At 35.1% G+C, this 21,441-nt stretch overlaps 1 protein-coding gene across 1 annotated transcript in view; it reads right to left on the bottom strand.

The window, feature by feature from the left end:
- SI (sucrase-isomaltase) overlaps nucleotides 1–20,051 on the bottom strand; it is an 89,200-nt gene extending 69,149 nt beyond the window's left edge. The window contains exons 1-9 of the mRNA XM_070406876.1: nucleotides 19,997–20,051; nucleotides 17,274–17,391; nucleotides 15,577–15,719; nucleotides 9,652–9,769; nucleotides 9,251–9,360; nucleotides 8,184–8,335; nucleotides 6,671–6,842; nucleotides 4,646–4,745; nucleotides 3,646–3,758 (exon numbers count right to left, since the gene is read on the bottom strand). Of these exons, the coding sequence (XP_070262977.1) occupies nucleotides 3,646–3,758; nucleotides 4,646–4,745; nucleotides 6,671–6,842; nucleotides 8,184–8,335; nucleotides 9,251–9,360; nucleotides 9,652–9,769; nucleotides 15,577–15,719; nucleotides 17,274–17,391 (1,026 nt within the window). The 5' untranslated portion in view covers nucleotides 19,997–20,051. The remainder of the gene's footprint in view (nucleotides 1–3,645; nucleotides 3,759–4,645; nucleotides 4,746–6,670; nucleotides 6,843–8,183; nucleotides 8,336–9,250; nucleotides 9,361–9,651; nucleotides 9,770–15,576; nucleotides 15,720–17,273; nucleotides 17,392–19,996) is intronic.
- Nucleotides 20,052–21,441: the final 1,390 nt, after the last annotated feature.

Below are 21,441 nucleotides of genomic sequence, written 5' to 3'. Positions count from 1 at the left end.
CAAATAAAGAGTATTAGAATCTAATATTAATATGCTTCTTACTCTATTATATCTCTAGCATTCATTTAAGTTTAATTACATATTTCAAACAAGTATTTATATTTTCAAATGTGTCTCAGGTATTCTATCAGAATTCTGTTCTGAAACACTTAAAAATGGCTTTGTAACTTTTCTGTTTATTTTGTGTTGGAAGATTAGAAAGTTAGTACTTAAAATAGCATTTGCAAAGATATATTTTGCTCAGCATGTAAAATAAAAGAGGAGAATACATTAATAGCATCAAAGAGATATGAGAAAAAATAAACTGTCAAACCACACTCTCACTTCCTTTAGCAACAAAATGACTGAATGATTCAATAAATGAATATTCATCATGGTAGAAAAAAAGATGTTTAAAAGTACACAATTTCTATTTCCTTACATTTTGGCACTTATTTCTCTCCTAGTTTTCAAATATATTAATAAAATATATGTTATACAAGCCTCCACTCAGTTATCTTATAAGGTGTTTATCTCATTCACATGTGGGCCTTTGCTTCTCTCCAAAGAGGCCAAATGGAGACACTTCTTCCATTGCCTTTGGTAGCCCAAGTAGGTTCGTCGTATGCCCACAACAGACTATCAGTGTCTTAATCACAGTATCAGAGAACATGATTTTGCACGTGAAAAGATGGGTGTAACTCATATTACTTCTTTTTCACTAAAACTATTTGGTTATATTAAGACAAACAGTCTTATTTGAAATAATGAATATTCTTTGGTTTTGGTTTGTGTGTATGTGTGTGTGTGTGTGTGTGTGTGTATATACACACACACACATATATATATATATATATATATATATATATTCCATGATTTATCCATTATACATGTCTAAATACTACAATGTAAAATTTTTAAATACTAAAATTGGGCTATTGCATTCAATGAAGAATTAAATTTATGTTTATAATAATCTATAATAATAAAAACATAATATGCTAATTAGACCAGACAGCCAAACGACCTTCCAGACATCCTTCTGGATGTCCTTCTGGATGAAGCTGATGTGGCAGGGGCCAAGGCAGAGGTGGTTAGGGACGGTCAGGTAGGCAGGTGACCAGTTAGGGGTGATCAGGCAGGCAGGCAGAGGCACTTAGGGGTGATCAGCAGGCAGGCAGAGTGGTTAGGGTCAATCAGTCAGGCAGGCAGGAGAGCAGTTAGGAGCCAGCAGTCCCGGATTACAAGAGGGTGCGGGCCTGGCTGAGGGACCCCCCCACACACATGCATGAATTTTGTGCACCAGGCCTCTAGTCTATATATATAAAAGCCTAAGCAACCGAATGACCAGTCGTTATGATGCACCATGACCACCAGGGGGCAGACTCTCAACACAGGAGCTTCCTCCTGGTTGTCAGTGCACTCCCATAGTGGGAGCGCTGCTCAGCTGATCAAGGGGCGCCAGACACCGGGATCACAGCTGGCAAGAGCAGCTGCGGCAGCACGAGCCTCTCCCGCCTCTGCATCAGCACTACAGAGCTGCGGCGGTGGCAAGTGCAGCAGGCCCGGATGAGTAGGAGCAGTGCAGCTCCTGGACTGGGCTCAGCCTCCTCCCTGGCCTCCAGCTGCTTCATGCACTACTACATCCCTCAGGAAATGTCGGACTGCCGGTTTCGGCCTGATCCCCGCAGGCCAGCCGACATTCCCCGAGGGGTCCCAAATTGCGAGAGGGCGCAGGCCAGGCTGAGGGAACCCACCAGTGCATGGATCTATGCACTGGGCCTGTAGTTAATCACATAAAACTCTCAGAAACTCAGTATTTTAAACCCTATTCATCTTAATGTTCCACAGAATTTCTTTAAAGGTGTGAACATGGGATTGAAATGTCTTTGTGTGTGTGTGTTACAGATATGGCATAATTTATATTTCATGAAAATATATAAAATATTTATTGGGTATTACATTAGTTAGATATTCATTTCATATGTATATACATTTTCTTTTAAACATAAAACTATCTGGATAGTCAAGTAAATTATGTTTTCAATTTTAACATATTGAACCCAATAATTTGGTCAGCTTGTACAAAAAGGACAGTTAGTTTTCCTTCAAACAAGAAACAAAATTTCTTTTGTCTACTCTCCACATAATTTGAGCCTCATTTAAATGCAGCAGTGATTAGTAGTGCTGTGTTTTGTACCAGTGTTTTATGGTAGTGCTTACATTCAAGCCATTGCAACTCGACCCCTAAAGTGATGTAAGCAAGTGTACTGCTATGTGTACGCTGCATTCACATGCCAAGCATGACTCAGTCTCAACTGCTGCTTTACTCAACACGTGACAACTCTCCCAAACGATATTTCCAAAACAAAATGTCAAATTCCTTTTAAAAATGTGCTGTCCCTTGTTTTGATGGTGTGGTAACCATACACAAAGCCTGTAGACAGGCCAGCCTAGCACTGTAATTATGATTTCATATAATTACAGAGACTGTAACTTTGTGTTCTTTTCTGAAATTTACTCTTATAATCAGCAATTTGGGAATTATTGGACATTTTAATTATTCAATCATGTATAATCCTAGCTACTCTCATTTTAGCTTTTGGATACTAATTAAAGACAGTTTTTTATAGCAATAATTTCTTCTTTGAGATTAACTTAGGAAATGGGCATTGCATGTCAAAATATAATTAATAAATCAATATTTCATTTCATTGATTGCTTTTAGATAGAGATTGGATGGGAGAAAGAGAGAGAGAGAGAGAGAGAGAGAGAGAGAGAGAGAGAGATGGATTTATTTGTTACTTCACTCATTGATACATTCATTGATTGATTCTGTATGTGCTTGACCAGAAATCAAACTCATAACCTTGATGTATCAGGACAACATTCTAATCAAGTGAACTACTTGGCCAGGGATCAATATAACAAGATTTTAAAAATAAGCATGATCCATACATCTGATACCAATAAAAATGATTTATTTTTCTATGATAACATCAGGAAGTATATACGCCACAGGATAACAATTCTAAGGAAGAAACTCAAAATCAGGCTCAAGGAATGCCATGATTTCTCACCTCCCCAAGGCCCATTTTGGCCTCAGTTACGCCATAATGTTACTTAATAGGTAAGTGAGAGTTGCTTAGGTAACCTTAAAACATAAGAGTTCACAGAGTGTGTTTCAAAATCTGTGCTCGCTTCTAATAAACCTGAGTGTCATGGCCAATTTTCTGAGACTTTACCTACTGTGCATTAAAAGTAAGTTTCACTAGCCTTCCTCATAATTCAGTTGCCTCTAGGATTTTTACCATAGAGTTGTATAACCTATATATTCATTTCCTATCCTGAGGCTTGAAGATACTTCCTCATAAAGAAATTCAACTCCTGAACTCACATGCCTAGAAGTAATACACAATTATATATCAATAGATAAACATTTAAATACACATTTATATATCAGATAGATAAACATTTAAATATACATAGGCTTCACAGTACAGAAAACAAAACAAAAAATAAAAACCACCTACTCATAACTGAGAAATGGTAAGATTTAAACATACAGTTAGCTATCAGGCTCCAGATATCTTAAATAAAGTCATTTAAATATGTAGGCAAGTTATATATGTTAAAAATATTTTATAATATAAACCTGAAGCACACCTCTTGATACTGTTGCACTACTTGTTCTGGTGTATCACCTAGAAAGATGTAAAAGTCCAGAATGCCACCAATGATTCTGTAAGTTATGATACGAGAAGGCTGGATGAAAATCTCTACAACATAAAAATTGAGAAAACATATGTCAATAGTAAAAAGGTAAAAGATGATAAAATAATTAGAGTATCTATTTAAAGTGTTGTCTATTGAGCACATAATTTTAAGCTGTTTTTAAATAATTATGAGGAAATAAGATATTGAAGATAGGAAAAATACATGGAAAAAGTAAAATGCTACCACGTCTGAGGTTTATGATAGGATATCCCAGATGTTTCCTTGTAAAGATACTGGCAAAAGCTCCCATAGAAATTGCATAGCAAGGAATAGAAAACCAGTCCTTCTGCAACAAAAATATTTCTTTCTTAAATTGCATTTCAAGTAGTTATTTCTAAGAAAAACATGGAAAATTTGATGGTTCTATATGTAAAACAATAATTGCCTGGATGAACATCTAATATTACTGTTCTTGCTGAATTATTAATTTTGTGGCTTTTATTACATCAGTTTACCTGTTAAATATAGGTATTGCACTCATAACATTAAAAGAGATTTTACATTACTTGAATTATGATAAACTAATAAAATACTATCTCTTCTTTCTCTCCCCATATCTACCTTTCTCTTTTTTATTTGTATGCTAACTTATCTTAACAAACGAGACTATGGAAATGGGAATATTCATTTTCATGGGTGTGTTTCAACGTTGTTCTGAAGGAAAAAGAAAAATCCTGAATATCACAATGTAACATTTTTTCCAAATAGAGTACTGGTATGCAAAAATTCAGTGCCTCACTAACTTCAAAACCTACTTATAATTTCACAAACTACATCACTAACAATAGAGTTTACTCTCAGATAATATCTATTATTGGAATAAGGAGAGTAGTTCAAGTATTTCAAGTTAAATCTCATTTAAATATATCATCAGATAAATTACTCTTACCCATTGCATTGCTGTTCATCAAGAAAACACCAAATGACTTTCCAGAAGTACCTTCAATGCACATGAAGAATGTTTGATGGCCATATAAATTATTATTATTCTATAAGACAAAATGTTAAAATTAAATTTTAAGTCTACTTAACACAAAAAGTTTATATATTTAAAATGGCTTTTACAAATTCCACTTTGTTTCTGTTATTTATCATTCTTAGCTCTATGCTAATCTTTCCTCCTACAGTGTATGTGCCGTGTGTAACTCTGCAGCACAAAAACATCAAAATGATTTTCATTATTAACATATTAAGATAAAATATGTAACATAATATATGATTTGTACTAGTAAGAAATTATTTAACTTTCACTTATGTTTTATTATGATTAAATGAGTTTTACTAAGCTACTCATGATAGTGTATTGACATATTTAACCACTTTGTTCATATATACCCAAGGAACTGCAGAGAATTCCCGAATTATGTCTACTCTCATAGAACTTTTGCAGTACATTTATTGAGAGCTGATGAGTAGATGAAATGGAAGAGGCAAATTGGAAATACACTTATGAGGTAAAAGAAATAAGAGTTCTTGACTGGTTGGATATGGAGGTTCAAAGGAAAGAATGCATTTAAAATAGCTATGAGGTCGTCAGCCTGGTGTTTATTACAGATAGGATACTGTAAACAAGGATTGGTAGAATTTGTTAGTCATCCTGTACCCAGTGGGGATTTTTAAAACAAATTTACTTATTCATTTTTTAGGAATAAAATAGTTAACATTGGCATTTAAAGAGTTGCTAAAATATGCCTGGCCGGTGTGACCAAGGGGTTGAGCATCGATCTATGCACCAGGAGGTCACAGTTCAGTTCCTGGTTGTGGCACATGTTCAGGTTGTGGGCTTGAACCCCTGTGGGGGGCGTGCAGGAGACAGTCAATCAATAATGTTTCTCTCATCATTGATGTTTCTATCTCTCCCTTCCTCTTCATCTCTCTTTAAAAAATTAATAAAAACATTTTTTTAAAGTTGCTATAATTTTACTCAAAACAATCATGAATTAATAAAAAAAATTAAATGATGTGGTCTTTGTCCTGAAGAATCTCATATTCTGGAAGTATATTCACATATATGCACAAATAATATACTGTGATGATTGTTATACTAAAACTAATAGCCCTGTGCACAAATCTGTGTGCCAGTAGCTCGCCAGTAGCTCGCTGCTGACCTCCAGTAGCTCTCCACCCCATGCCCCGCCCTTCTGTAGCTCCTCCATTCTCTCCTCATACTCCCCCTCATAACTTGCTGCCCTGCCCCCTCCTGTAGCTCTCCGCCACCTGCTTGTAGCTCGCTGCCCCACTCTCCTGCTGATCCATGATCCAGTCATTATGTGGTCGGTTGTTACGTTTCATGGCGTAATGAGCATTTGAATATTACATCTTTATTATATAGGATATGAATAAAAGGTTAGAAAGTAAATATTAATTCTGTATAAAAGAGTTTGGGAGAAATTGCTATGAGGTGAAACTTTAAAAGAGCCCTCAATGACATTGAATACATGATAAAGAATTTCAGGTTTCAGTATTTAAAAATAGAACCAACTCCTTGAGCAAACGGTTGAACTTATAGAAGGTTATAATATGTTATGGAAGAGAAAGAAGTAGGCATAAATGCCCAATATGATCTTCAATAGATAGACAGACATTATATCACACAAAACCATGTATAACATGCTAAGAGTTTAGAATTATTTTAATACAATGATAGGTTTAAGTACAAGAGTGACCAAAAAGAAAATGATAAAATATAAAAATCAAAATAAAACATTCATAAACTGGAAATACCTATTTAAACATGCATAAAATCTGTTGGTCACTTATTGATATAATTTAATTTAATACTTTGTTATCAATTCTTGCCCTTACAATAAATAAACTTGTGGATTATGTAACACTGGAGGATTTCAAATAGGCTTAAAGTACTATCAGCTTCAATATAGCAATTTTATTTATAATAAGAAAGATAGTCTCTTACATCACCAGGAAGTTGATCCCGGGTAAAAATTGGCCATGTTTTCCAATTCAAATCATGACGAAATCTCTTATGAATATGTTCCCCAAAACCATAAATATATTCACTGGGAACCCTGGTTGAGATCTGTAGATACTGGTCAGAATATACCAAGGGACCAATGCTGGTGTCAAACCTGTTCCATGAAAGAAGAAAATAAATGATCTAGAATTGTAAAAAATATACTCTACTGGATCTAGGTCTATGTTATTTTCCAGAATGCTTCATTTTAAATATGTCACATGTTAGCCGTGGTCACTTCTTAAGAACACATCAATTATACCATAAGCAGAACTTGTTAATTCCATCAACGCAATTTAATTCATCATCACCAATATATTCCTTCACATGCATTCCCTCCTTTCATCACAATCCTAAAGCACAACTACCTTTATGAATCCCATTTCACCAATGACAGAATTGGGAAAGTGAATTCATGTTTTCTAAGGTGACAACCTCGTAGACAGGAGAGCCAGATTTCAAATCCAGTTCTGCCTTGTTCCAGAGGCAGGCTCCCCTCCTCTGACATCTATGCTAAAATTGAGTTTAAAGTCATTCTTTGAAAAATAAAAAAGGTTTTATATTTTATGCATATCAAATATATACTATGAGATGTGAAATAACATTTAATATTTTTGTGATTTAACATAAAAGTAATTGCGAATTATAAGAATATATTTAAGAGAGGCAATTGTGGAGACTTGATCCTGGCCGCTTAATTAACCTTTCCTGGAGATGCAAAATAATTTATCTGAAAAATTACTAAGTTCCTTCTCAAATATTTCTCACACTACATTCATAATGAAGGCATTCAATGCTATATTTAATTGAATATCTATAAATAAGGAAAGACCTTTAGCATTACTATAAAAATTAGCCTCCCTCTGAATAGTAGCTAGTTGATCCTATAAATTGACAACAGACTTAAGGTAAATAATAGGGAAAGGACACAGTAGGGGTTCTAGGTCTGTGAAAACATAGGCAAGGCTAACATGTATCACTGATGCTCTCCACCTTCAACTTTGGTTGGCCTGTCCTTGTAATTTTTATCCACAGAAAATAAAATTCCTGTTTAAATATATCTTTAAAAAAGATGTATACCACCCTCTTTTGGAACGAAAGCTATTCTTTCTGAAAATGATTAAAATTAAGATTGCCCTACTGTAGCCAGTTTGGCTCAGTGGACAGAGCGTCAGCCTGGGGACTGAAGGGTCCTGGGTTTGATTCCGGTCAAGAGCACTTGCGTGGGTTGCCGGCTCAGTTACCAGTAGGGGCCTGCAGGGGGCAGCCTATCAATGATTCTCTCTCATCATTGATGTTTCTATCTCTCTCTCCCTCTCCCTTCCTCTCTGTAATCAATAAAAATATATTTTAATAAAACAATAAAATTAAGATTTTCTTATTTCTAAAATAGGATAAAATTGAATAGTTATTTAACCATGTATAAATGTAAAATAGGATAATTCCAATTACTTACAAAATTTTATTGTTGCTTTTTCTAGAAACTTTGATGCTGAATGGCTTTACTCTAACGCTCACATCATACAATGTATCAGAAGCTGCAGTTCCACTAAATTCTTTTACAAACTGATGAGGAACTTCATATCTTCTATTATTTAAATCAGTGATCTACAAAGATTTAAACAAGTTAGCATTATCTTATTAAAAACTGCTATTTAATTTTCTAGGTCTGAATTAAATATTAAATGCAAATTCCAAATAGAAATTAATACATTTAATAATTTTATAAATGAGTTATTAATCTAGCCATAAGCTTAATTTTAACATTGTTGAATAGCTGTGCACAAAATAAATTGTATAAGTTGTTAAGAAATAAATAGAATTACTTGGTTGTAAAAGTACTGTGTATAAAATAAAGATTTTTATTGACTGATATAAAATTTTAATAATAGTATTACAAAATATTGATTTTTGAATACTAGGTTTTTGTGAATTTAACTATCCTTATTGCTTTTCATTATTTACCCCTTATAAATCCCATAATGATTTTAAATTTTGTTTAAAAAATGCCTTAATTCCTTGAAAACTTTGCTAAAAAGGTAATATACACAGGATATAAGGTTTCCAAATCCAAAAGACCATACTAGTAAACTACTGCTAAAACACCCACACAAAAACTAGTTTATTTAAAATCACAAAGACAAGTGATACCGATAAAAAGAACTAGGGAGTGTAAGTCACATTTATACAGCACAATTAACCCCTTTCTCAAATTAAAATTTAAACTAATTCTTAATCAGTCTGGAGTTGGAATAAAAATTACTACAGTTTATTGAGTTTTATTCTTAAGACACTGTATTTTACAATGACTGCATTATTAAAGTCTCCAAAAATACCGCCTGAGGAACTATTTATGTTACATTTGAGTACACAAGCTCAGAGACGTCTAGTAACTAGTCTAATTAGTCCTCTGCTATGGAGTAAATATGTTTTGAGGGAGCAAATGTCTTGGTAGAATGAATGGTATGCTCATAACACCCTTTTCATTATTAACTTTTTTTTTAGAAATCCCAAAAACCAAACCTTAAATCGGAAACGATTGGATGTCTGACTTTGAGTTGTGAGGACAAGAGTGTTAATGTCATTTCCAAATATTGTGGGTGAAGGAATCCTGTTTAATTGGGCTTCAAGTCCTTAAAGAAACAAAAAGTTGGTATGAGTCATGCCTTGATTTATAAAGATTAATAATTATTACATGTTTTCTTGTATTTGCAATGTCATTGATTTTATCACAAATATTGATCTCTTTTTCAATACAGAAGATACAATTATAAAAAATAAATTCTAAATGTAATTATTTTGGACATTCTTGAATACATACTTTGCATTTGATTCTATTTATTTTCCAAAGAAAAATTTAAAACATATTTTTTATTCAACATCAAATATATGATATTAGATCACCATGATAGAACAATTCTCACCAGTATTTCTTTTTTTAATTCCCGCAACAGTATAGCCATGGTTATTTGCAAAGAAACACCAAGGTATAACAGAATTATTCCAGGGTCTCCAGCAGCAACCTCGCAATTCACAAGTAGCCTGATAAAACATTTATAAAAGGAATTATATGGTTAGTACTGTTATCATTTGTGTCAATCTCTTATTTTCTTAAACATTCATTCACTCAAAAAATGTTTAAATGAAAAATTTTTAAAAGTTTATGTATATATGTTAGGGTTAGGGTTAGGGTTAGGGTTAGGGTTAGGGTTAAAATAGCACATATTCTTTTCTTCCTCTCATTTGAAAGAAATACAAATACTTTATCAATTGAATTCATTACATCATATCAGAGATTGATGGCCTGAGTTGTGTTTAATTTCCACACCAGTGCACATGATTGTAAATTCTAAGGTTTCTGCCCTCTGAGTAACTACAATCCATTCTGTTGTCTTACAGTCACTGCAGAAGAACTAAAATATTTCTTGTTTACTAATGTATCAGTGGGCAGGTGATTCCACAAAGATGAAGATATGGCCCTGAATTCAAGTCTACATAATATATGTAAGGTTCTCATTTCCAGCTAATTGTTAGTTCAATGTTTACTTCAACTATTTAAACTAGTGTATGTGCCAGGCGTGGCAACTAGTTGCTGCCATTGTAGTCAATGTATAAAGCAAAATACTGTATTTTCAGTAATTTTATTATCTATATGGAAAAATTGTGTGGAGTAGGAGAAAAATTATATATGGTTATATAAAAAGTTAGGCCACATGGTGATGTTATGTGTTAACACCAGTATAATTAAAATGTATTTAACATTTAAATTTTATAGTGTGATACACTCATAACTTGAACACCTATGGTTTTTATTTTCTTAGCTATTTGTCTGGAAAAAAAGTTAAAAACCCTCACTTTTAGTAGCTATATGATGTTATACATGTAACTTTCTATCCTATTTCTATTAATATCAAATTAAAGCAGCATCTGACAAACATGTGTGCACACACCCACAAATATACATATACATACATACATGTACTCTCAAGTGTGTGTGGCTTTTGATCAGGCAATTTTAAAAATATATTTTTATTTCAGAGAAGAAGAGAAAGGGAGAGAGAGATAGAAACATCAATAATGAGAGAGAATCATTTATTGGTTGCCTCCTGCACTCCCCATACTGGGGATTGGGCCCACAGCCCAGGCTATGCACTGATGGGGAATTGAACCGTGACCTCCTTGTTCATAGATCTATGCTCAACCACTGAGGCACGCTGGCTGGGCTGATCAGGCAATTTTATCTCTAGTTATCTAACTTGTAGAAATACTCCCAGAAATACAAAAAAATAATTGCATAAAAATTGTCACTTACAGTAGTCCTTATTTAGAAATTTTTTTTTGAAAATGTTGTGTGAGAGCTCCCGGTGGCCTGCCAGAGGAGAACTTGGCTCGCTCAGCGACGCCCTCCTTCCCCTCCCCTCCCCTCCCCTCCCCTCCCCTCCTTCCCCTCAAAAAAAAAAAAGGAAAATGTTGTGTGAAATGAGAGGTAAAATTAGACATACATATACTTATTTAGAAAGGTGTAAAGTTTTAAAAACAAAAGATAATAAATAAGCAAATTATAATCATATCTTGCTAAATTAAAAAAAAAATTATTAAAATGGGGTTACAGGAAGTTCCTCAAGACATACTGTAAGAGTTTCCAACAGCAGGGTGACACCCATGAAAAGGGTAGTTTGAGAAATTTATTCTCTCAGAGTTTTGGAGTCTAGAAGTCCTAATGCAAGGTGTTAGCAGAACCAGGCTCCCTCTGAGGTCATAGGGAATAAGTCTTCCATGTCTGTTTTTAGCCTCTAGTGGCTCTTGGCCACCCTTGACATGCCTAGGTTTGAAGATACATTATTGTAATCTCTACTTCCGTCTTCACATGGCCTTCTTCCCTGTGGTCCTGTGTGTGTCAGCCCTCCTCTTATAAGGACAGCAATCTTTGGAATTAGGGCCCACCCTCATCCAGTATGACCTCATTTAACTAAGTACATATGCAAAGACCTATTTCCAAAGGTCACATTTGAGGCTCCTCTTAAACATAAATCTGGGTACAACATATTCAACACACTACATATATACAACAAAATATTAATTTAAAAATGTATATCACCTCATGCTCTCAATATATTAATAATTTGGGTTTTTTAAATAAATTTTGATACTTGTTATTTGTGTTTATCATTTGCCTATCTTTCAGGATTTCAGACATTTTCTCCTATTACTTATCATTCCTATTTTACTTCACTTTTCTTTCTGCTTCATTTGAAAAGGCAAAACAATGAAAACATTAAATATTCACTAATAGGTGTAAAGTTTAGTAGGTAAATGTAAAATAAATTTATGTTCTTATTTTTATTTTATGTGTATATAAATACCCATATAGAATTATATGTAATCATATATACTGGGTTGACTCTGTATTATGAACTGAATTGTGTCCCCCACATTTCATATGTAGGAAGCTCTCACCTTTAATGTTACCTTATTTGGAGATAAGCACTTTAAGGAGGTAATTAGGTTTAAATAATGAGGTCATTAAGTGAGGCTCATTTGACAGGATTGGTAAACTCTTAAGAAAAGAAGAGTCCCTCTCTCTCTCTCTCTCTCTCTCCATTCACAGAAGAAAGGTCCAGGTGAAGACAAAAAAAATGCAGCTATCTAAAAACCAGCAAAACTCTTACCAGAAACCAACCATAATGGCATCTTGACTTCTAGCTTCAGAATAGTGAGAAAATAAATGTCTATTGTTTAAGCCATCAGTCAGTGATATTTTATTATAGCTGACTAATAAATACATTCTGGGTAAGCTTTAAGGCTATTTCTTACAACACCATTTAAAGTTCACCTTTTATTCTTAAATGACAAATATAAAATAGATTAGCTAAAAATTGTTAAATTAATAAGTTTAATTCATTTCACATTGAAAACACTCTTTAGCAGCTTAACGTACTGCATTAAAGACTAATAGTAGGCACATAAACTTTAAACAAATGGCTTTTAAATGTTGTTTCTCTTTAAGATCCTAATAATCCAAATTTTCCTAACAGGATTGTATGTTAAGCTTCAATTATCTCCTAAGGAGAATATTAGCGTAAAAGAATATCTGTCCAATGTGCTCACTGTGTCACATTAAACACTGGTACTTAGCTATTTTTTTTTTTTCAGTTATTAAGGAATAGAACCCACTATTCCTAAAGTTGTCCTATGAATAAAAAAATCTCACCTATTTTCAAGTTCTCATGGCAAAGTAATTAGAAAATTATGTGAGATTCAGCTATGCATATTACAGATATACTAGAGGCCTGATGCACGAAATTAGTGCAAGGGGCTTGGCCCTCATAGCCCTGGCTGCCTTGGCCCTCGCAGCCCCGGCTTCGTCCAGAAGGTTGTCTGGACAGTCATTCTGTTGTTTGGTCTAATTAGCATATTAGCTCTTTATTATATAGAACTAATGGCCTGGTGCACGAAATTCGTGCACGGGGGGTGGGTGTCCCTCAGCCTGGCCTGCACCCTCTCCAATCTGGGACCCCTTGGGGAATATCCAACTGCCGGTTTAGGCCCGATCCCACAGGGGATCGGGCCTAAACCGGCAGTCAGACATCTCTCTCACAATTCGGGACTACTGGCTCCTAACTGCTCACCTGCCTGCCTGCCTGATCGCCCCTAACCACTCTGCCTGCCAAGCTGATAACCCCCTACTGCCCTTCCCTTCCAGTCTGATTGCCCCCAACTGACCCCCTGCTGGCCTGATCACCCCAACTGCCACCCCCTACCAGCCTGCTCACCCCCAACTGCCTCCCCCTTCTGGACTGATCACACCCAATTGCACCCCCTTCCAGCCTGTTTGCCCCCAACTGCCCCCCCCACTGGCCTGCTCACCCTCAACTGCCCCCCCCCCCCGCTGGCCTGATTGTCCCTAACCACCACTGCCTTGGCCCCCCCAACATAGCTTTGTCCAGAAGGATGTCTGGAAGGTCTCCTGGCCTAATTAGCATATTACCCTTTTATTAGTATAGATGTTGTGGGTATAACAGATTATATATATGAATACTATCTGTATATTATAGAGATATGCAATATATTAGGCATATTATGTAGTAGACATATCATGGGAAAATACATAATATAATTTGAATATATTGTATAATGGTATATGATATGATTAGTATATAATATTTATATTATCTACACTAATAAAAGACAAAGATGCTAGTTGACCATACCTTCGCTATGTCCTAAGCCACGCCCAGCAGCCAATCAGAGAGTCTATATGCAAATTAACCCAACCAAGATGGCGGTCGGAAACCAGGGAGCTGGAGCAAGCAAGAGGCTTGGTTGCCCTGGTGATGGAGGAAGCCAAGCTTCCTGCTAGCCCTGAGCCAGCTGAGGCCTTCGATCATGGCAATAAAGTTTCAATTATAGAAGACAAATAAATCCCAGATACCTGCTTCCAGCCAGCCTCCACTGGGAGCTTGGGTGGCTGGGGGTTGTGGACAGCCTGCAAACAGCCATCAGCCCCTCACCCAGGCTGGCCACACCCTCATGGGGTGAGGGTCCCCGCTGGGGGGCTTAACCAGCCTGAAAATGGCCCTCAGCCCCTCACCCAGCCTGGCCAGACACCCCAGCAGGACCCTCCACCCTGAAGGGGCTGTGGCCAGCCTGAAAATGGCCCTCAGCCCCTCACCCAGGATGGCCAGACACCCCAGTGGAGACCCCCACACTGAAGGGGCTGTGGCCAGCCTGCAAACAGCCATCAGCCCCTCACCCAGGCTGGCCAGGCACTCCTATATAATAAAAAAGTAATATGCAAATTGACCCTAACAGCAGAATGATTGGGAATGACTGGTCACTATGACACACACTGACCACCAGAAGGCAGATGCTCAATGCAGGAGTTGACCCCTGGTGGTCAGTGCGCTCCCACAGGGAGAGCTCTGCTCAGCCACAAGCCAGGTTGCCGGCTGCCAGTACAGTGGTGGTGGTGGGAGCCTCTCCTGCCTCCTCAGCAGCACTAAGCATGTCTGATTGCAGCTTAAGCCTGCTCCCACTGGAAAGTGGACATCCCCCGAGGGCTCCCAGGCTGCCAGAGGGATGTCGGACTGCCAGCTTAGGCCAATCCCCCAGGGAGCGGGTCTAAGCCAGCAGGTGGTCATCCCCCGAGGGGTCACAGACTGTGAGAGGGCACAGGCCGGGCTGAGGGACCCCCCCTAGTGCACAAATTTTTGTGCACTGGGCCTCTGGTGTAGATATAATACATTATAATATATAGATATTGAAAAAAGTGAATACACAAAGACACACACACTCATTGACCTTTATTCCCATACAGGTTATGAAGACCAAAGAAGAGTCAACTTAAGATTATATGAATCCATTCAGTTACCCTTAATTATTTCCATTCAGCTTCTTCCAAATTACCAAATAACCAAATAATAAAAAATTAACAATATTCAAAAAATCAATGTTACTTTATTTTCCATTGATACTTCTTAATGCCATTACAAATACTCTATTTGAGAATAGATATTCTCTCTCAAGTGTTATATATTGCCAAAGGTTTTTATTTTAATTAGTTGATTTGAGAGGATAGAATTTTAGGAAAGTTTATAAAATTAGTAATACCTCGTTAAGTATAAAAATGTTAACTTTTAAATTTGAATTGAATAGAGATACAGAAAAGCAATCTCAATTATTTCTATTATCGCTCATCTGTTTACACAGAACTATATTAAAAAGGTGAATGCAGCCTAATTGATGGCTACATCTTAAAAATATAGGAATTGAACCAATATTGAATAATATTTTAATATAATTATTTGAATATATCTGTTCATAAAAATATTAAAGACTTATTTTCAGACCTTTGTTGGAAATTGATCTGGAATGCAGTTTATTCTCTCATTGATAGGATCATACTGCTCACTTGGACATTTTCCTGACCCCGGATGCACAGTGGTTGAACGAGTAGTTGCTGGAGTTGCAGTAGAACCAGTACTTCCTGGGGCTGGGGGGGAAGGTCAATAAAATAAAATGTGATATGATACTACTTTTTCATATTTTAAAGTAGTGAATGCTTTACATTGAAAGAATACATGATTTTTTAAATAATAAAATAAAATAAACTTGGCATTAAATTAGAACCCACAACTTCAGATCTTAGTCCTCAAAAGGAAAATAACCAGATGATATTTAAAAATAGATTTGTAGATCCCTGTTGATTGTTTCTTCAGAAAAACAAAATATATTCACAGAAGGTCTTGAAGTAGATTTAAAAGGAAACAAAATGCACATTCCCACCATATTTACAATTTGTTTTGTATAGATGAAGAAGGAAGATGAAGAAACATGGATGGGAAAATAATGTAGAGAAGGAGACAAAAATTAAAGAAGAAAAAAGAAAAGTAGGAGAAAGAAGATACTTGAAGGTAATTAAAAGAGAAACCAGGGAACAGCAATGAAAAATAAATCCCAAATCCTAAATAATAAAAGGCTAATATGCAAATTTCCCCTACAGGCGGGAGTTGGATGTGCACTGACCACCAAGAGGTGGCGCGGAACATGGCGGGCATCGGTGACGCAGCGCTGGCAGCGGGCAGCAGTGGAGTGCTGCTGACCCTGATGGGCCCCAATGAGAGTGGAACCGTGGCAGGATGATGGAGCAGGTGAGCAAGTGGCACCAGGCCAAAGCAGGTATAAAGGGAGGCCCTGGACAGCAGCCGGGGGAACAGAGATCCCAGCCGGCGACCAGCAGCTGCTAGGGACACAACCATGCACAAATTCTGTGAACTGGGCCTCTAGTCTATATAATAAAGATCTTCCTAGCCATCAGGTATGGGCAAGCTAAATTTGATTGCTTCACAATGTAGTGAGCGTCTGGTTTACTGGAAAAAGATAAAACAAAAGACTAAGAGCAGTAGAAAGTGCTAACTACAGTTACTTTGAAGACAACTTAACATCCATTCCAGTTTTGATTTGGTCAAGATAGAATGATGAAAAGAGAAAGTAGATTAGGTCAACCATAGTATTCATCCACTCTAAATTAGAATAGAATAATCCATAAAAAAAGGTAAACATTTCAAGCCTTGTTTCCTTTGCCTCTTTCTTTTTTTCTCATGCAACCTCTCTCTTTGTGTGTCTATTTTTTCAAAGAGTCTAAAACAAACAGGGTACTCCCCCAAATTTTCCACCCCCCTTTGCAAGTGTCTGAAAACCAGAGTATAAACCCAGGTCTTCCCACTCATTGGAAGAGTCTCACCGGTAGACAATTATTCCACCTTCATTAACACCTTGATCCCTTTGCCTCTTTGCTGTTTCCCAAGCAGCCCGCTGTGGGGAAGAGGGTTAATGTGAGAGCACACAGACTTCTTAATTACAATGGCTCTTCATTGAAATAACTAAGATGTAATGGATGGAATAAGTTGGAGTAATTACATAACTTAGCCAAATCTGTTTTTTATAGTTTTCATCTCATAAGCTACTTTTCCAAAAGCCTAACTATTATGGAGTAAACTTCCCTGTAACTTCACTAGATTGTGCAATTATTTTTAACTCTACTTACCTTCAACAGCAGGTGTCCTGGTTGCTAAAACAGCAATTAGGGCAATAGCTATTATGGTAACTATAATAAAGAGGACAATCAGAGTGATTTCTAAGCCACTAAATTTTTTACGTGCCATCTAAAAAAAAAAAAAAAAGAAATATTTGTTTAAAATATAAAATACATAGCTACAAAAAGCCATCATCATTATCATAAAATTATATACATTTTTTGAGTTAAGCACAACACAAGCAGAGCTGGAAAGATTTCCATAAATTTACAATCTAAGATAATATACTTTGGAAAAATGTAAACAACACATTGAATTTTAAGTAAAAGGAGTGAATTCAGGATGTGCATTTAGCAGCATACTAAGATGGAATCATTTTTTAAAAAGGATCTCCAGCAGGTGTGCCTTGCTCTCTCATTTCAGAACATTTTTCAAGTCTAAAACCCCTCAAATTTGTACTCTGTTCCTTAATTTTTACAAGGATACAGTGTATGAAAGAAACACTGGTTTGCACATTTTACTTAAGAATTTCAAAGTAAAAAAATGTAGTTCTTCCTACTATAGCTATTATCTCTCAAATTCCAACAGTTTTCTTATAACAATATTGTGAAAAGATTATAAATATGTAAAAAAAATATAAATATAACATATCTAAAAAGTATAAAGATGAAAAATAAAATACATATATATTATATATATATGTGCAGTATATAATTGTGAGTTGTTGCTTTAAAAAAAGATTCAAACTATATAATCTTCAAGTTCCTTAAGTAGCAAATAAAATATATCATACAAAACTATATATATATATATATATATATATATATATAAATTTTAAGATAACATTATGCATTTGAGTTAGCATATAGAAGATATCTAAATATAGATTGGGAAGAACTCATTTTAGTAATTATCTTAAAGTTTATTTAATTTTGTTTTGACTATACATCGCTCATCTTTTCTAGCCTTCCTGTTTTATGGCTTTTCTGTATTCTATAATTTTTATGTAAATCTTAACTCAATAGTTTTTAAATCAACAATTATGAGGGGGGGCTCTCACACTAGTTCCTTCTCCTGCACCTATCTATGTCAGTTCCTATACCAAGTTGTCTCAACCTAAAGCTTCTTTTCCCTCACCCAGATCTTTCTACCACTGCCAATCATTCTACAAGTCCTGTTGATTCTACTTCCAAAATATTTTCAGAATGACGCCCACAACTACAACATCTTTTTTGGATAATATATCTTAGTGGATGCTATTTTTTAAAAATATATTTTATTGATTTTTTTACAGAGAGGGAGAGGAATAGAGAGTTAGAAACATTGAAGAGAGAGAAACATCAATCAGCTGCCTCCTGCACACCACCTACTGGGGATGTGTCCGCAGCCAAGGTACATGCCCTTGACTGGAAACGAACCCCGGACCCTTCAGTCTACAAGCTGACGTTCTATGCACTGAGCCAAACCGGTAAGGGCAATGCATCCTATTTAATCTTTCTTCAATCCTTCCATATGTGCTTTTCTAGGTTAGTTCCAGTTCAAATGCCATTTCCTCAGTGAGTCCTTTCCTACTCTTAGAGGCAGAGGGAATGTATACTTTTTTTCCATTTCACCATGGCAGATACCAAATCTATTGCAATTATTTATACATATGTCAATTTCCCTATTGGATTATTGTATTTTTATAGCAAGAATCATGAAAGTGGTTCTGAACCTAACATCGAGCAAGTGCAACCTCAATTTTTATGATATAACAGATATTTAAACGTTTTGTAATTCACACATATATAAGCTGTTTATTACATTGGTAACATTCAGATAAACTAAATAGAAACTAAACCTTAGAGGTGGTATTTAAGCTGTTTAGGAAATGAAACTCAATTGCTCAGTGTTATATGAGAAATGACACAGTTGCATTTAATGTTTGACTTTAAATAATTTAAGTGTCATTCAAAGTAATATACTACTTTGTTATCAAGAAACAAAACAAAAAAAACTGCTTTTTTTCATTAAGAAAAGTAAAAGAAATGCCTATTGTCATGAAGCAAACCCTCTTGTATCTAGAAAATGAGAACAAAATTAATGCCCTAAAATTAAAATTCTTATGTGAGTACTCATAAACAATCAATATTAAAATTGTACATATGTTGTAGATGGTAATTACAGTGATATTATTTTTAATCACTAATTTTAAGTAACATTTTTTGAGGAAATTATATAATCTGGGGAAATTATGTCTTTTCTCTGTATATTATTTTCAAAATGAGCAATATATTATTAGATGGTAATGTGGTGATTGATCTTTAAAAGATTTACTAGAAAAGATCAAATGTTTTATAATTGTACCATTCTACTCTGCCTGTGTATATATATATTTTAGATAAAATATATTTAATCATACTTAGAGTATTTTCTATATTACAAAATATTTTGATCCTTATTTTCTTCTCTATAAAGCAATTAAACTACACCTGCTATAAATCCACTTAAGTCTGACAAAAAGTATAATAAAGAGCTGGGCAAAGAAAATATTCTTACTTCTTAAAAAAAACTAGAAATCTCCTCTCCTATTTTAGTACAAGGGGCTATATATTTAAAATGACAAATGGAAATATGTTATCTTTAACATTTTAAAGAAGTGCAGATAAACAAGAAGATTGTTGACATGAACTAAGAGAACACATAACTACTGGGAAACATGAAAATAACAAAGAATTGTTACCCATAAACTTACCTTATTTCATAGCCTGTTCTGTTTGCTAGTTTGTACCAGAGCTAGGGTAAGGCTGCCAAAGTCATGATCAGGGAAAACTGCTCAGGTATATATCGAGCTACTCATAAAGTTTTATTGCACCTTCAACCAGCCTATCATTACTTAGTAAACATGTTTGACAGGCAATTGTAAAAAGCCTTAACCCGCAAATAGTTTAGGTCCATATTTCAATATGGGAATCTAAGTTAATTAATAATTATGCTCTGAAATAGTCTTTGATTTTTGTAAGCTATGAATTAACATAAAAACATAAAAGTATTTATTTATACTATTTTTTCTCTTTTCAAAGTTTTATTATGTTTATTTGGGTGTTTCTTCATAACTGTTTTATCTCATTGTGTGAGATTTAAACTCTCACTCCAAAGTAGCAACATATTTGTAAGCTGGGATTTGGAAACATTTGTAGGAACTAACTATTAAGAGCTAATAAATCATAAAAAGCAATGGTTAGTAAAAGTTATCTCCTGTGTCTCATTGTGAATCTTAAGATTGAAGAATTGACAAAATCCATAAAAATATAATGCAAGCCTTGATCGGTTTGGCTCAGTGGATAGAGCGTCGGCCTGGGGACTGAAGGGTCCCGGGTTCGATTCCAGCCAAGGGCATGTGCATTGGTTGCGGGCACATCCCCGATGGGGGGTGTGCAGGAGGCAGCTGATTGATGTTTCTTTCTCATCAATGTTTCTGACTCTCTATTCCTCTCCCTTCCTCTCTGTAAAAAATCAATAAAATATGTTTAAAAATATATATATAATGCAAAAGTAGAGATATATAAATAAGTAATCCAAAATTAAAATCAACATTTTAATTTATCTGTTCTCATTGAAGCACTAATTTAATTATCAAAATTATCTTATAACTACTTACCATTTCATTCAGTAAAAATGACAGTTTCAATTACACTTCTGCTTTAAACTAGTATAGAATTTAAGAGCAAAGTATTCAATATGAGAAACCTGGGAAAAATTCCAGCTGTATTACATATGCCTGAGAAACCATGGGCAAATTTGTTAATTTCTTTAAGCTTAAGTCTCTTTATCTACAGGGTGGAAAGAAAAATAGCTATCCAAAAGGTCATTGTCAGAGTTATATGAGATAACATACTCTGTTATCATTATTGCAGCTCTACTGTCATGATGAGTACAATTTGACTCTAAAAAGATTAGTATCTGAGTTCTGCACACAATATCCCACTATCTTTTAAAAGGAATGTATATATATTTAAAGGTGGTCCCACAGAGTAGAGTAACTAGCTTTTTAAGTTTAAAGAGAATACGAGAAGTGTATGCTTGGATTACTGTGAGACTCAGGGGAGATATAAAGGAGAACTTCCAGTATATAAAGAACAGTGATATGGAAATATGATTAGACTCATGCTAGAATGGTCTCAATGGGCAGAACTAAGT

The sequence above is a fragment of the Myotis yumanensis genome, unplaced genomic scaffold (assembly GCF_028538775.1).
Source record: "Myotis yumanensis isolate MYYU_CA2020_CCGP unplaced genomic scaffold, mMyoYum1.0.hap1 SCAF_2, whole genome shotgun sequence".
NCBI classification, from domain to species: domain Eukaryota; kingdom Metazoa; phylum Chordata; class Mammalia; order Chiroptera; family Vespertilionidae; genus Myotis; species Myotis yumanensis.
This window is presented reverse-complemented; position numbering and strand designations above follow the sequence as displayed.